This window comes from Anomaloglossus baeobatrachus, chromosome 2 (assembly GCF_048569485.1).
Source record: "Anomaloglossus baeobatrachus isolate aAnoBae1 chromosome 2, aAnoBae1.hap1, whole genome shotgun sequence".
Lineage (NCBI taxonomy): Eukaryota > Metazoa > Chordata > Amphibia > Anura > Aromobatidae > Anomaloglossus > Anomaloglossus baeobatrachus.
In genome coordinates, this window is record NC_134354.1 from 715,868,510 (window position 1) to 715,885,815 (window position 17,306).

General features: G+C 45.2%; 1 protein-coding gene across 4 annotated transcripts in view; it reads left to right on the plus strand.

The window, feature by feature from the left end:
* The window catches only part of DCLK1 (doublecortin like kinase 1), a 537,868-nt gene that overhangs the window by 433,947 nt on the left and 86,615 nt on the right, over positions 1-17,306 (plus strand). For all 4 annotated transcript variants that reach the window (XM_075337323.1, XM_075337324.1, XM_075337325.1 and 1 more), the window contains 3 exons: positions 4,811-4,868; positions 8,578-8,697; positions 15,098-15,244. In XM_075337323.1, the coding sequence (XP_075193438.1) occupies positions 4,811-4,868; positions 8,578-8,697; positions 15,098-15,244 (325 nt within the window). The remainder of the gene's footprint in view (positions 1-4,810; positions 4,869-8,577; positions 8,698-15,097; positions 15,245-17,306) is intronic.

Consider the following 17,306-nt stretch of genomic DNA (forward strand, 5'->3'; position numbering starts at 1 on the left):
CGCAGCCAGCTGCTTCTGGTTCCGCCTACTCGGGTTGGTGGTCTTTGCCTTTCTTCTGCACCGTGTAGTGTATATGTAGACTGCCTTCACTTCAGCGACGGGAGTCCGCTCCCCAGCGGTATGTGTGTCGGGAAAGCCTGTTTGCCTGCAGACGCTGGCCCGTGGGATCTCTCTGCCTGTGCGGTAGCTTTCTATCCCCCTCGGTGGGCTGTTGTCTTCAGTCGGGACTTGGGTGGGAAAGGACCTATAGTCCAGACCTCAATCAGTGAATTAACTCAGTCCAGAGGCTTCTGGACCTCATTTCAGGGTCTGAGTACCCCCCCCGTGTGCTCCAGTTTCCAGTCAGTTCCCCGTGTCGGTACCGGCGGGGCACTACCCTGTCCCGGTCCACCACGGTTCCACCTGGCTGTCTTCCCGGCTCCTGCAGGCGAAGGCCACCGTATGCCTCCTAGCCAAGGTACCAGGGCTATGACCCTGGCACCTGTCAGTTCCTGCTGCAGACCTGTCACCACAGGCCTCTTCCACTACTCCTAAAACTTGACTGACTACCGACTGAACTGGACTGGCAACTCACTGCACTTCCTGCCTCAGGCCCTCTGAACTCCTCGTTGGGTGTGGCCAACTGCCTGGCTCCGCCCCCTGGTGTGTCTGTTAAGCTCTGAGGGCGGTGACTAGGGTTTTAAGGGTGGCTGATGACACCTTTTTAGGGGACGGGTGTTATGCAAGGGCCTATCTGTGACTACCTGGCTAGTCCAGGGCGTCACACTGTCACTGCTGAAGAAAAGCAGGCCCAAACCATGATGCTGCTACCACCATGTTTGATGGTCCAGGAAGGACTAGCCACCCCTCTTACAGCCCTTCATGGACATTTCCTACAGGCATCCTTTTCCTCACATCTCTGCTCTATCCCAGCTTACCACCATCACTCCGACATTGTTTACTGCAAAATGTGATGCTCTTCATCTACTGTATCTTCACTGATGGTTGTCCGAGGGGACCCATGTGACATAGCTTCCTTACATTAAGCAACAATCTTGATAAAGGTGTCATAACCAAAACGTTGGTGTTGCTACTGTCAGGGTTCACATTTTTGCAGTTTGTCAATAAAACACTTGGATGAAAACAATTCTCTCCTTTTCCTTTGAGTGCTTGAGTATTTGCTATATCGATTATTTGCTTACCCTATAGCATCTAGTCTATAGTAGTTGAGGCAGACTTTATCTAAATACTATAGTCCATTTTATACCGACTCCAACTCCACCAAAATGGACACGGACTCCACGACTCCGAAGCCTTGCTTAAGGGGGACAGTTTCTGGGATGTTTTTCTATGATTTCCCAGCTTTTTGTTGGTAATAACTCTAGCAGACAGTAAAAAGAGCAGTTGACCAATTTCTTCAATTTCGTGTTAATGGAGGTCCAATATTGGCCTGTTGACTCTAAGGCTATGTCCGCACGTTGCGTCGGAGTACCTGCAGTTTATTCTGCACGTTTTCCTTCCCTTGGTTTTTGACCAAATGGCTTTTGGCCATTTTTCTGCGCTAAAAACGCATGCGTTTTTACCGCGTTTTTAAGTGCGTTTTTAGCGCTTTTTACCTGCGTTTTCACCTGCGTTTCTGCAGATGCGTTTTTGAGATCAAGACACTGAGAAATAAAGTTGAAATAGTCAAAAAGAATGAAAAAAGAGGAAAAAAGGATAAAATTAACTTTTATTAAAACAATATGGGAAATTATCAATTTTAATGTAATAATAGTGGTTATGCACATTTTAACAGAAAAATAGGTTAAGTTTATTATTTTTTTACATTTAAATTTTCGGTTATTGTGTGTGTGTAAAGGAACATTAGAACCCATTAATTTTTGCCCAGAAAAGCATGCGTTTTTGGAGCCAAAAACGCAGTGAAAAAGCAGGTAAAAAGCATGAAAAACGCAGGAATTGTGATTTTGGTTGCATTTTCCCATTTCTCATTGACTCCAATGTTAAGGAAACGCTGCAGAAATGGCAAAAACAACTGACATGCTGCTTCTTTTTCAGCATGGTTTTTGACCACAAATATGCAAATTAAACGCTGCTGAAAAAAAAGCAAAGTGCAGACAGGATTTCTGCTTTTCCCATAGACTTTGCTGGAAATCAAAAACGCATGCGTTTTAGCGCAAAAACGCTGACGCCAAAAACGCTGCAGAAACGCGGTAAAAAACGCAACGTGCGAACATAGCCTTAAACCTATAAGATAATAGGGCTGTTTTTAAACTATAAACATACATGGTGGGTTTGTCCAAGCATGCATGTTTATTTCAATGAGAAGATGAGGTTTGTCAAAATGGAACCCAATACACTTGAGTACAATTCCCCCCCCCCAATATCTACTGTCATAACAGTCATCAGACCCCCACGCGCGAGATCGTTAGCCCATCTTGTTCATCTAGTCTAGTTCGCCATATCTCACATGTCTATGACCTTAAAGGACCCTTCATAGCCTGATCAGATTATGTCATTTATCATTATTTGGTTTATCAGTTGTTTAATCAATCCAAAATAAAATCAGATGTTTGTAAACGATAGTCGTGCAGGATTAGTTGTAGAATATCAGGTTTGTAAGAAGAACAACCACTCATCAAACCATATTATCTTTGGTCTTGACCCAAAAGGTCTAGAATGAATCTAAAGTCTAATTATTCCATTGTGTGCAAGAATTATAACCGACGTGATGAATAAGGTAAAAAGGTCAGACCGTACTGATGTACGAGCATAATACCAAAGTATAGCTACTCAGTACTTGGAAAGGCTGAGCAAGTCCACGTTACTCTACAGTGTATGGTGACTGAGTTCAAGGAGAACTTAATTAATGTGCCGATTATAAACTGTATTAATATTGGTAGTGGAGAATATATGAAGGTCTGGAGCGCTGATTGTAGGATGATTAATGAGTAACAATAAGGAGCAGCTGCTCAATTTAGGGGATAGATGAACTATAATGGAGCTTTCAATAAAATGTATATAAATTGTTTTTAGGCACAGCTGGAATAAATAGCGGTTTAGAAATTAATCACATAACGTGACATAAGATAACAATTACATGTAACAATAGCTTTGATCATTAAATTTGAATCTTCAAACTTAAATATTGCAAAGCAAATATAATTAAGGTTTTCTTTGTATTTCGTAGCTTAGCTTGTATACTCATTAGCACAGATCTCCAGGTACAATATCGAGGCTCGTTTGGCTGAGATATGTGTAAGTTTGTTTTTCTCACTGATGGTTTAGATCCTTGTAGTTTATAATTATTTTGCTGCTATAATAGGAACCAGATAATAATAATACACTGACCTTGTGGCAGGCTACACTGTAACATAATGAAATCGAATATGGTTCGTTAGCAACCCATAAATTGATGCATCTGTGACACTTAAATCTCAAGAAATCCAAATTGTTACATTTCTTGCACCTTGCGTATCTCAACCTCAGAGAGTCCCAATGCAACCACATTCACTTTCATGATGATGTAGGATCAGCATACTGGGATGTTAGACTGGTAATGTCTAATGGTCAAAGGCGCTGTTTTGCTCCAGCCTTAAACGGGTAGTCCACTTCCATTTTAAGCTTAAAATGGTTCCTGAGTGGTGTAAAAATAAAGCAAAAATCACCTACTGATTCCTAGTTGCTACTCCATATCAAGTGACTAGGACTACTCGAGTCCTAGTCGCTTTGCTTACTCTTCTGGGGGAACCTGGTCCTGAGCTATGATATTGAGAGGTAAGACCACCTGGCCCTGAGCGGTGTTATTGAGGAAGCTAGGCCTTGGCCCTAAGCTGTGACATTGAGGAGGGGCCTGGCAATGAGCCGTGAAATTGAGGAGGTTAGACCTTGGCTATGAGCTGGGAGATTGAAGAAGAAGGGCTTGGCCCTGAGCTGTGACCTGTGACATTGAGGAGGTGGGGCCTGACCTGTGACATTGCGATACGCCTCGCACAGACCAGTGTGACATCGTTGAGGAGTGATAACCACTCTCAGAACATAGAACAATGTACAAGACTCAATCTCTAGTGAGTAGAGTACTTAAATAGGTTGTCCACTACTTTAACATTGATGGCCTATCCTTAGGATAGGTCATCAATTTCTGATTGGCCAGGGTCTGACATACGGCACCCTCGCTGATCAGCTGTTCTTGGTGATGGCAGTGGCACACCTGGCCAAGAACGGCACATCTGCCTCCAAATGATCTGAATAGGAGTTGGATGTGCAATACCCGACCGTGGCCACTATCAGAAGATCAGAAGATGGACCAGCTCCAGAACTGAGCAGTTCCGGCCGCCTGCTGCCGCCTGTTACTGCTGCCGGCACCAAGAACAGCTGATCAGCGGAGGTTGGTGGGTGTCAGACCCCGGCCAATCAGACATGGCTGACCTACCCTAAGGATAGGCCATCACTGTTAAAGTAGTGGAGAACCTCTTTAATACTTCTATATACTACTGAGCTTTGTATTCCAGCTGCTGCACTTTGCATACAAAGTGACTGAGATGACAAAGCTCAATTGTATAAAAAAGCATTAAGTGCTCTGCTCACTGGGGAGGGGGAGAAGAAACAACAGGGGGCTCAGTAAATTCCCCAGCTCCACATTTGCCAGTAGGCCCCTCCAACTAGTTATATGTATCCCAAATTGGTGCCACTGACAAATAGAACTCAGACTCAAAACAACAGCTACATTGATGGAAAAATAAAAGTTACAGCTTTTGAGATGTGATTAAAACATTTGTACTTAAGCAACTATTTTCATTACATTACTAATTTCTATATTTATTCTTGTTTCTAGGTCAACTGGCAGAGAATATGCTCTGAAAATCATCAACAAAAGCAAGTGCCGAGGAAAGGTGAGTGCTTTGTTTGAAATACATTGCTTTAAAAGAAATGCACTCTCTAAAGGGGGCTTTACACGCTACGATATCGTTAATGAATTATTGTCAGGGGTCACGGTGTTTGTGACGAACATCTGGCTTCATTTATGATATCGCAGTGTGTGACACCTACGAGCGACCTTAAAGGATCGCAAAAGTGGTCAAAATTGCTTGCCGCGGAGAGGTCGTCCTGAAACAAAAAATTGTTTTCTGCTTATTAGCGATGTTGTTCGTCGTTCCTGCGGCACCACACATCGCTATGTGTGACACCGCAGGAGCGACGAACATCTCCTTACCTGCGTCCACCGGCAATGCAGAAGGAAGAAGGTGGGCGGGATGTTACGTCCCGCTCATCTCCGCCCCTCCTCTGCTATTGGCCGCCTGCCGTGTGACGTTGCTGTGACACCGCACGAACCGCCCCCTTAGAAAGGAGGCGGATTGCCAGCCAGAGCGACGTCGCAGGGCAGGTAAGTCCGTGTGATGGGGTTAAGCGAGGTTGTGCGGCACGGGCAGCGATTTGCCCGTGTCGCATAACCGACGGGGGTGGGTACGATCGCTTGCAATCTCGCTAGCGAGATCGCAGCATGTAAAGCCCGCTTAAGACCTTTATTTATTTATTCTCTATATGAATATACCATAAGGCTGCATTCACACATTGCAGCCACAGAGCATTGTTTGCAGCAATATTTTTCAATTATTTTTTAAAGAACACTACTTAAACACAATGTGTAAATGCAGGCTTAGCCGGCTATAACTAAAAAAAATATAAATATATAGTGTATATGTGTATGTATACAGTATATATATATATATATATATATATATATAGTATATATATATATATATATATATATATATATATATATATATATATATATATATGGATATATATATATAAAGTTTGAAAAAACATAAAATGCTGAATGCTTGAAAATGCAAAGAAATTCGAGGATGAAATACGGAGTAAGATGTCCCAATATCGACCCTTGTTTCATCTGGTTTTACTTTTTTGAGGTCAGTGTTAATAATTCCATTTTGCTGATGCCATCTTAAGAGATATCATCATTATCCCAGTGCAGCCGAAAACCTGAAATCTGCTTTTATAATGAGCAGCTCTGAACTCAGGAGGCTGGAAATGTAATTACGGAATTGAATGAATTAGGAGTTTTATACTAGACCTACATGTCCTAATCATATCGCCCACACATTAATAATTCCCCTGGTGTTGTCTGCTGGGTTTCTGTGCTATCTTGACCTATGATGGGGTTTGGATCAATGCAGAAATGAATGTATAAGTTTAAAAACTATATTGGAATATTACAGAAAAGATTATTGTTTCTAAATCTGAACAACTCCCTATAGGGGTTGGCAAATTTGTCTTTATTTTTACATATGCCTTGGGGACCTGATTTTTTGGCTTTTTCTAATATAGTATTACAGGTTCTTCTGTGTCCTCCCAGATTGCACAGCCTGTGACCAGATCTGTTCATTGGCTTCTTCCAATTAAAAACACTGTACAGTATTTGAGAAGATATACGCTATAATTGCTATCGATAAGATCATTAATAGGAATGAGGAAACCTGAACTGTAAGTTTGGGGTTTGTACCGAGCACGGACATTTAAAAAAAATCAGTGTCTGAGTTCGGAGTTCGGGTGCTTTACGTATGCTGATCATTCGAACGAACATCAGGGTACTCGGGTATGCTCGATGCTCAGCCAAATGAGAGCCACTTGCACTCTCTAAATGGCTCGCACTGGCGATAAAAACTATAGTTTAGTTCTAGTATAGTGGTGCCCCCCCCCAAAAAAAACCAGTTCTCCTTCCCCCAGAAATCCTCTGTTTGACTGGTTGTGTCTCAAACTGAACTTTATCTGAACTTCAGAAGAACCCACCGAACCGAATTTCCATGGGTCAGCTCATCTCTAATTACTAATGGTTGTGTGAGGAATGTTCTTCCACGCTGAATGCACTAGGGGCCCCATACATATTAGACTAAAGCTACAAGTTCGGCCAGCTCCCCGGGTTCGGCCAGGGGGCGCTGGCTGACAGATGGTTGGGAGAGATGTCAATCACACACTTCCAATTTCAGACTGCCAAGTGCTCCTGTGTATAGGAGAGTTGGCTGAGATGGCTGTCGGATGAACGATTGGCCAAATCATTATTTGGCTAACAGCCATTTAATATATATGGCCAACTGAAAACTTTGTTTTGTATGCAATGATAACCAGAGATTGATCTAGAGAACAAATGAGCCACGCCATGAAGAGGCCTTCACGAGGGAATGTCACTACGGTTTTACTCTTGGGCATCATGGTGTGGGGTGGCATAATGTATGGTAGTTGGACCTTCTAGTCTTCATTCAGGAACAACAGCTCAGTGTTAGCCACTTTTCACACGTGCGTATAAAAAAACGCACTTGTGGCACGTTCTATTTTGACCATCCGTGTATACATGTGTGCCATCCGTGTGGCACGTATTGGAATAAAATGCATACAAGAAACTACTGACTTTTATGTTTTAAAGATGGGCAAAGATAATGATAGATAGATGGATGGATATCCAGCAGATATATAACTTCACAACCACATGAGACATTGTTAAATTGCACCTTTTAGTGCACCACCCATTTTTGATATCCAGGGAATGTAAAGCACACAGCTGGGGGCTAATATTATTAGACTGGAAAGGTCCACGGTTATTGGGCTCTTCCCAGCATAAAAATAGTAGCCCTCAGCTGCCCAAGAAGTGGAGCATCACTTGAGATACTCCAATTCTGGTGCTTCGCCTCTGCTGTTCCCGATGTCCTGGTACCTTGGCAATCGGGGTAATGGTACTTGGGGTTGATGTCAGCTGTGAAGTGTCCAAAAACACAGCTGGCATCAAACCCTGGTGCTAGTAATGGAGATGTGTCTATTAGGTACCCCCATTACTAACCCAGTAATAAGAAGGAAAAACAGACACAAATACTTAATTGAAGTAAACATTCCCTGATACCTTCACAACTTTATTTAAAAAAGGGAAAATCCCACGCAGGTGAACCTGACAAAAAAAATTACAGAAACACAGGGAAAAAAACAAAGACACTAGCCCTCGTTTACCACTTTATTCATTAAAAAAAAAAAAAATCCCACACAGGTCTTACATAGTCTAGCGAATCCGATGAACAAAGCCTATGGAGGCTCGTTCTGACACTCCAAAGACTTTGCCAACAGCCACTTCCAGGACATGCTGCCCAAGCCCCAACGACTCTGACGAGTGGTGACATCAGCAACGTTACCGATCTTCAGACTCTCCGGGTCACCTCATTGATAGGAGAAAAGTTGTGCAGGTTCAGTGATTTCTGTGTGTGGTGTTCATACTCAAGACTGAATAAATCGAGCTGTTTTTAGTTTCTATTTTGTATTCATTTGCATAACAGTAACATGTCTATCCATCCTGTAATTTCCATAATTCTATGAAATTTCCTTCTTATAACAATTTCTATGTTGAGGAGTGCATTAGTAGGTGCTACAAAATCATGTATCAAACACATAATTAAAAAAAAAAAGTGGACAACCCCTTTAAATATTCTACTTTGACTGTCTATGCATGGTTGTTTTTATCACTTGGAGTAGTAAAGTGAATACAATGATCAGTGTTATCGCTTGAAGCATACGTCCATGACTTTCTTATCTCTTGATCAGGAGCATATGATCCAAAATGAGGTCTCCATTCTGAGAAGAGTGAAGCATCCCAACATCGTCCTGCTCATTGAGGAGATGGATATGCCGAACGAGCTGTATCTTGTGATGGAGCTAGTGAAGGTTAGCTGCCCTAAAACAGCACCGAACAGTCGGGAAACTTTCTAAAGTACTTTACAAATGATTCTTCAATCAGTTTTCGCCAGAATTCTGATATAAAACTGAAATATTACAACATTTTTGCATAACTCGAAGTTACTCCGGTGTCCCCTTCACACCAGTCTTAACCCTTCTGATCCTTAATGTTTTAATTTCTTGCTATTTTAATACTACTGAATAGAAAAACTATGGTTTACACATAGAAGCTACTTTCACCTGGCAGGATCATGGCCAGTATTTTGCATTAGTACCAATGTAACAATTGCTAAAGCAACTGCTGGCTTGCATTTGTATTACCATAGCGTGCACGTGGTATTATGTTATGATGGTCCACGTATAAAAATTCACAGCATGCAGCACTCTGATCTTTGGTCTTTGCTGACCCACAAGATACGGCAACTATATTAAAGGGAATCTGTCAGCAGGTTTTTGCTATGTAAGCTGAATACAGCATGCTGCAAGGGTTAAAATGTAGAATTCAGCAATGCCTGTGTTGTCAAGATCCAATCTATTGTTTATTTGCTATGTTTGTTTAGGCTGCAGGACTTTTCATTGTTTGGACTATAATGTGACCCGCATGGCAGTCCGGCGCACCTCCTCCTCTAATTGGCACCACACTGTCAATGCACAAATTCCATAGAGAGCCTGGTGTGGACGGGGACAGCTCTCTCAGCTCTGCTACATGGCTAAATCGAAAAATTCTGACTGTGTCAGAACGGCTGCAGCCAGTAATCTAAGTGATACACCATTGCATTCAGGATCTCTTTGCCTACATCATGCTGGTCTCAGATGACATAGCAAAAATCTGCTGACAGATTCCCTTTAAGCCTATAGCAAAAAGTCAGCAACATTTGGATTGTTCGCAACTTAGGCGGGCTTTGCACGTTGCAACATCGGTAACAATGTGTTACCGATGCTGCAGCGATAGTCCCGCCCCCGTCGCACGTTCGATATATAGTGAAAGCTGCCGTAGCGATTATTATCGCTACGGCAGCTTTACACGCACATACCTGCCGTGCGACGTCCCTCTGGCCGGCGACCCGCCTCCTTCCTAAGGGGGCGGGTCGTGCGGCGTCACAGTGACGTCACACGGCAGGCGGCCAATTGAAGTGGAGGGGCGGAGATGAGCAGGATGTAAACATCCCGCCCACCTCCGTCCTTCTCATTGCAGCCGGGAGGCAGGTAAGGTGAAGTTCCTCGCTCCTGCGGCTTCACACACAGCGATGTGTGCGGCCGCAGGAACGAGGAACTACATCGTACCTGTCGCTCCCCCGGCATTATGGAAATGTCGGAGGCTGCAGCGATGATACGATGACGACGATTTTGCGCTCGTTCATCGTATCATCTAGGATTTACACACTACGACATCGCAAGTGACGCCGGATGTGCGTCACTTTCGATTTGACCCCACCGACAGCGCACCTGCGATGTCGTAGTGTGCAAAGCCCGCCTAAGTTATAACACTACCTTGTGGGTCCCAGGGCAATGACATTCACATGCATTGTACTGTGATATAACAGTGGTATACAGCAGTCTTTGGCCACACAACATGCGTTTTGCGAAATTCGTCATCTACCTGCAGCCTAAGGGCTCATGCACATGAGTATATTACAACTCTGCAATATGAAGCTTAAAGGGGTTTTTCAAGTTTCAGTAACCTACAAGGTATAGTTCAGTATGAAAAGACAAACTGGGTTTTACTTGTCCTCCCAGGGTCCAATACTTAGGATCCCGTCACACGTAGCGACGTTCCAGGGATATCACCAGCGATCCGACCTGGCAGGGATCGCTGGAGCGTCGCTACATAGTCACTGGTGAGCTGTCAATCAGGCAGATCTCCACAGCGATCAGAGACCAGCCACCAGCAACCCGTGTAACAATGCTGTGCTTGGTAGCCAGGGTACACATCGGGTAACTATGCAAAGCGCTTTGCATAGTTACCCGATGTGTACCCTGGCTACGTGTGCAGGGAGCCGGCGTCTGGCAGCCTGTAACCAATGTATGCTAGTAACCATGGTACACATCGGGTAACTAAGCAAAGCACTTTGCATAGTTACCTGATGTGTACCATGGTTACCAGTGTACCGCCGCTTACAGGCTGCCAGACGCCGGCATCCTGCACATTCAGATCGTTGGTCTTCTTCCGTCAAACACGCCGATGTGTGCTGCACAGCGGGAGACCAACGAGCAAAAAATAGGTCTGATCGCTTTGTAACGATTAGCGACCTCGCAGCAGGGGCTCGCTCGCTGCTGCTTGTCACACAGCGACATCGCTGGTGAGGTCGCTGATACGTCACAAAACCTGTGACGTTTCAGCGATCTCGCTAGCGATCTCGCTGTGTGTGACAGGGGCTTTAGTATCCACCACTGCCCCTGTCTCTGCTGTTTGTCTGCAGCGCTCTCATCATATTGTTAGTGCTTCAGCCAATCTCTGAGCTTAACAGCTCTGCCACTGTAGAGTATATGAGTTGCTGAGCTGTGATTGGCTGCAGCACTGCCAGCCTGATTTCAGCACTGCAGACAAACAACAAAGACTGGCGCAGTGGTGGAGACACAGTGCTAGACCCTGGGATGGTAAGTAAAGTGCAGTTTGTTCATCTTTACTCTCAACTGCACTTGTTGATAATAGTTCATTAAAAATGGAAAACCCCTTTAACTATGGAAAAGGAATATGAAGCTTTTTTCTGCCTGATCCTTTGTTGGGTATTATCTACTAATGATTCTGCTTCTTTTACAATAATGTTTACTTAAAATTGTTTCACATAGTCATCTAAAACCACTTCCTAGGCCCTATAGCTCACATAAAGCTAAGTGTAAATCAGTGGCAACTGCTGCCACCTGGTGGTGATGTCCAGCATCACTATTTCCACTTTGGCAGAGCCTGTCTCCAAAGTGCTGATCATAGCTCAGCAGTCTGAGAACAGCTTCTGGTAAAGACACCATTTTTATAGTATTACACAAATCAGAGTTTTCAAGAGTACTTATCAGCGTATGCCATTTTTTATCCTATTTACAGTTGATGGTCATATCAAGTAGTAGGAGCATGGGACAGGCTGACAGAGAAACCCGTGATGTTGTGGGACTTACTCAAACACAGACCTATAAAATATAAGATATCTTAAAGGGATTGTCCACTACTCTGACATTTATGGCCTTTCCCTGAGATAGGTCATCAATGTCTGATCGGCCTGGGTCCGACACCCTGCACCCCCGCCGATCAGTTGTTTTCAGCCCCGGTGGCAGCGGCAGCAGACAGCCGTAAATGCTTAGTTCCACCGCTGCTCCATCATCTGATAGCGGCCACGACCGGGTAGTGCACATCTGCCTCCCATTCTAATCAATGGGAGGCGGATGTGCAGTACCCGGCCTTGGCTACTATCAGAAGACGGAGCAGCACCAGAACTGAGCATTTCCAGCTACCTGCTGCCGTTGCTGGGACTGTGAACAGCTGGTCGTCAGCGGTGCGGGATGTGTGACCCCAACCGATCAGACATTGATGACCCATCCTAAGGGGCACTTTGCACACTACGACATCGCAAGCCGATGCTGCGATGCCGAGCGCGATAGTCCCCGCCCCCGTCTCAGCTGCGATATCATGGTGATAGCTGGCGTAGCGAACATTATCGCCATGCCAGCTTCATATGCACTCACCTGCCCTGCGACGTCGCTCTGGCTTAATAAGGAGGCGGGTCGTGCGGCGTCATAGCGACGTCACACGGCAGGCGGCCAATAGAAGCGGAGGGGTGGAGATGAGCGGGACGTAAACATCCCGCCCACCTCTCTCCTCCCGCATAGCCGGCCGGGACGCAGGTTGGAGATGTTCCTCGCTCCTGCGGCTTCTCACACAGCGATGTGTGCTGCCACAGGAACAAGGAGCAACATCGTACCGTCGGTCATTCCCAATTCATGGAAATGACCGAGGCTACACCGATGATACGATTACAACGCTTTTGCGCTTGTTAATCGTATCAAAAATGCTTTACACACTATGATATCACCTGCAACGCTGGATGTGCGTCACTTTCAATTTGACCCCACCGACATCGCACCTGCGATGTCGTAGTGTGCACAATACCCCTTAAGGATAGGCCATCAATGTTAAAGTAGTGTACAACCCCTTTAAGTTATACTTTCACCCCAGCTACAGTAAATGAGGATCTATTTGTTACATAGGTAATTAGAACAAGTAAAACAATACTAGATGAGTAGTGGACAAGCAGAATTTTCATACATTTCATACATTTATTTTTGTTGCAGCTCTTACATTTATTTGATCTGATCGGTAAAGAAACCTTTGAAGGCTGGGTTTTCATGCTGTGCTTCTCCACATATTGCCAAGAATGGGGGCAAAGGCCACATATTTCTGTGGGTAAATAGGGGAATTACTTTTAAAGGCTATGGACACCTTTGAGATACAAACAATGATTTTGGTTGTGTTAGTGTTAGTGGTTACTAGAGATTGGAGAATCAGTTCACAGGACTCTGTGCCGGAAGGTACGGCGTTTCGCTGGGCTTCCATCCAGCAGGCACACATTACTGACTTGACCGATGGACCGGAGTCCTGCAAGTTGTTGCTCTCATCTCGAGTGATTACCTTCAGTTAATAAAACTGTACTAAGTTTAACTCTGCAATCTTCATTAATTTCAGAACCCCTACAATGCAATTTTCCACCTGATCTAAGATTTAGTTCTTTCTCTTATTCGAGTGTCTCTCCCTGTAATATAGGCTGGATGTGAGCGTTGTGTGTATACAGTGTGCTTCTGTCTTCACCTTATATCATGCATCATCTCCAACACCATGCTAATCTCCTCTCCTTGAGTTTTCTCCTCTCTATAGCCTGTTGTTTATACCCCTTCTGAAATCCTTTCTTCCCTTTGTAGATCTGGGTACAGCTTTCTCCCTGCTGCTATCTCTAACTCTGAGAGAATAAAGAAGCGGGGGAGGAGAGATGTCAGGAGCACGAGCTCTGACTAATTTGTATCTCTGCAGAGATCTCAGTTACATACAGGACTTAAAGGGGCTTTACACACAGCAACATCGCTAGCGATGTCGCTGGTGAAAGCACCCGCCCCCGTCAGTTGTGCAGCCAAATCGCTGCCCGTGGCGCACAATATCGTTAGGAGCCGTCACACGGACTTACCTGCCTAGTGACGTCGCTGTGTCCGCCGAACCGTCTCCTTTCTAAGGGGGTGGTTCGTGCGGCGTCACAGCGGCGTCACTAAGCGGCCGCCCAATAGAAGCAGAGAGGCGGAGATGAGCGGGACGTAACATCCCGCCCACCTCCTTCCTTCCTCATTACCGGCGGCCACAGGTAAGCTCTGCTCGTCGTTCCCGAGGTGTCACACATAGCGATGTGTGCTGCCTCGGGAACGACAAATAACCTGCGTCCTCAACAATCAACGATTTTTTGAAAATGAATGACGTGTCAATGATGGATAATATGGTGAGTATTTTCCATCGTTAATGGCCGCTCGCTGGTGTCACACGCAACAACGTCGCTAACGATGCCGGATGTGCATCACGGAATCCGTGACCATGGCGATATATCGTTAGATACATCGCTGCATGTAACGGGGCCTTTACAGACACTCTACCGCAGGAAACTGACCTAAATTTTATAATGAAGACTATTTAGAAAATTGCTTAAAGGGCTCCTGTCCTGTCCAAATACCTATCATATCCAGACTAATTCTATATCTGCAGGTAAATTGTGTTAAAATGATACTTGGCTGCCTTACTGAACGCACGACTACTGGGAGGAAAATTCACTTTTATCCTCCTGGCAGCCGCCGGCTTTCAGTATAGAGGCATGTACGGCGCGATTGTGATTAGTGGCTTTATGCACTCCCTCAATCTTTGATTGACAGCTTTCTCTGGACAGATATGCTCTAGAGCTGGCTGTCAATCAAAGTGTTGGGAGTGATTACAGCCACTGATCAAAATATAGTGTACGATGACTGGAATCACTCCGTGAACACCCCTATGACTGAAAGCTAGTGGCTCCCTGGAGAATATAAGTTCAATTTTCTTCCAGTAGTTATGCTTTCAGCATTTTAACGTCTGCAAATTAACCCTATAACTACAGTGCAATGGTGTTTTTGTACTACACAGGTTCTATGCAAAGGTATATATAGCCTTTAAAATCACGCGACCAAAAGCCACCACATGTGGGAGTTTTCTCACCCATATTACCGCCATACTGTGAAAATCCAGCTGTAAAGTGAAGCCAGTGGGCACTCAACTGAAGGAAGGATGACAGAATCTCAGCTTTTATGAGACAGTATTATTTTAACCTATAAACAAACTGTTATTTTGCTGTATTTTAACGTGTCTTCAGGAGATTGATTATTTTGTCTTCTTCAGGGAGGGGATCTGTTCGATGCCATTACCTCTACTAACAAGTACACGGAACGAGATGCCAATGGAATGCTCTATAACTTAATGAGCGCCATCAAATATCTGCACAGCTTGAACATTGTTCATAGGGATATCAAGCCTGAAAACTTGTTGGTAAGTTCCACCAGAACATAATGGGAAAATGCAAAGAGAGATGCTTACTAGTGATGAGCGGGCACTACCATGCACGGGTGATCGGTACTCGTAACTAGTTATGATTGAGCACTACCATGTTCGAATGCTTGTTACTCATAACTAGTGATGAGCCGGCACTACCATGCTCAGGTGCTCAGTACTCGTAACTACTGATGAGTGAGCACTACCATGCTGAGGTGCTTGGTACTCATAGCTAGTGATGAGTGAGCACTACCTTGCTCGGATGCTTGGTACTCGTAACTAGTGATGAGCAAGCACTACCATCCTTGGGTGCTCAGTACTTGTAACTAGTGATGAGTGAGCACTACCATGCTCGAGTGCTCGGTACTTGTAACTAGTGATGAGGGAGCACTACCATGTTTGGGTGCTTGGTACTCGTAGCTAGTGATGAGTGAGAACTACCATGCTCGAGTGCTCGGTACTTGTAACCAGTGATGAGTGGGCAGTTACATGCTCAGGTGCTTGGTACTCATAACTAGTGATGAGGGAGCACTACCATGCTCAGGTGCTCGGTACTCGTAACTAGTGATGAGTGGGCACTGCCATGTTCAGGTGCTCGGTATTCATAACTAGTGATGAGGAAGCACTAGCATGCTCAGGTGCTTGGTACTCGTAACTAGTGATAAACGGGTACTACTATGCTTGGGTGCTCAGTACTTATAACTAGTGATGAGTGAGCACTACCATGCTCGAGTGCTCTTTACTCGTAACTAGTGATGAGCGAGCACTACCATGCTCGGGTGCTCAGTACTCCTAACTAGTGATGAGGGAGCACTACCATGCTTGGGTGCTTGGTACTCATAACTAGTGATGAGGGAGCACTACCATGCTCGAGTGCTCTTTACTCGTAACTAGTGATGAGTGAACACTACCATGCTCAGGTGCTCTTTACTCGTAACTAGTGATGAGTGAGCACTACCATGCTCGAGTGCTCTTTACTCGTAACTAGTGATGAGGGAGCACTGCCATGCTCGGATGCTCGGTACACGTAACCAACAGTTGGACACTCGGATGGGCTGAATTCACGTACCGAGTATAATGTAAGTCACTGGGAAACTCAAGCATTTTTTCTCCTTCCAGTCCAGCCCATTCGAGTGTCCAACTGCTGGTTATGAGTACCGAGCACCCGAGCATGGTAGTGCTCCCTCATCACTAAGGCTTCTCCCTCTGATAATGCACATGCTTGCCAGTCAAGTATGTATCCCTATATTTTGCTACCTTTTTGGTGAAAATCATTGGATATTCAATGCATATTTCATTTATGGTATATAGTATTTGTGCCCACCCCAGGGCTATGGGACACCCGGTGCCGAGCCGGACCAGTCCGGGGGTTGTCAGTGGTGGCGGGGCCCGACTCCGTGGCCCTGGTGGGTGTCAGTTTAAATATGGCTGGTGACTTGGGAGCAATTAAAGTATTTGTTTCGTGACGCCACCTGTGGTTTGCGGCTATTAAGCCGCCGCTGCTGTGTGAGGCCTCCGGGGTGATGATATGGCAGCAATGGTGGTACTGCTCCCCACAGGTGGCGCGGTGCCCCGGGGACACTGTTGGTGCTCGTGAAAGTCTATGGTGTTGTGTGGATGACACGGTGCAAGGCCGACAGGCAATGAAAGAAACAGGCACAAACAACAGTCTATTTACCTTCTCCTCTTTTACTTTAAGAACAGTCCAGTCCTGGGAGACCGTCACAGGTGGTGAAGGGGATCCGGTCGGCCTGGAAGTTTTTGGCCAGCTGAGTATGAGGCCTACTCCTGTTCTTTTCTTTACTATTATAGGACCCTGCTCTCTGGATTTAGCAATGGCCCTCTTGCTGCTGGGACCGGTGGTACGTCCCTTTCCCTCTGTGGTTGGCTGCGCAGGCCCTCTCTGGTGCTTCTCTGCTGGAGTCCACACCGGGCCCTGATGATGCAGCTGTACCTTCAGGCTGTTTATGGGCCAGGTGCTTGCAGCTTTCCTGCCCTTCGGATTCGGCTACCAGGAAATATTTTAGGCCCTGGTGGCCACAGATTCCGATGTCCGAGT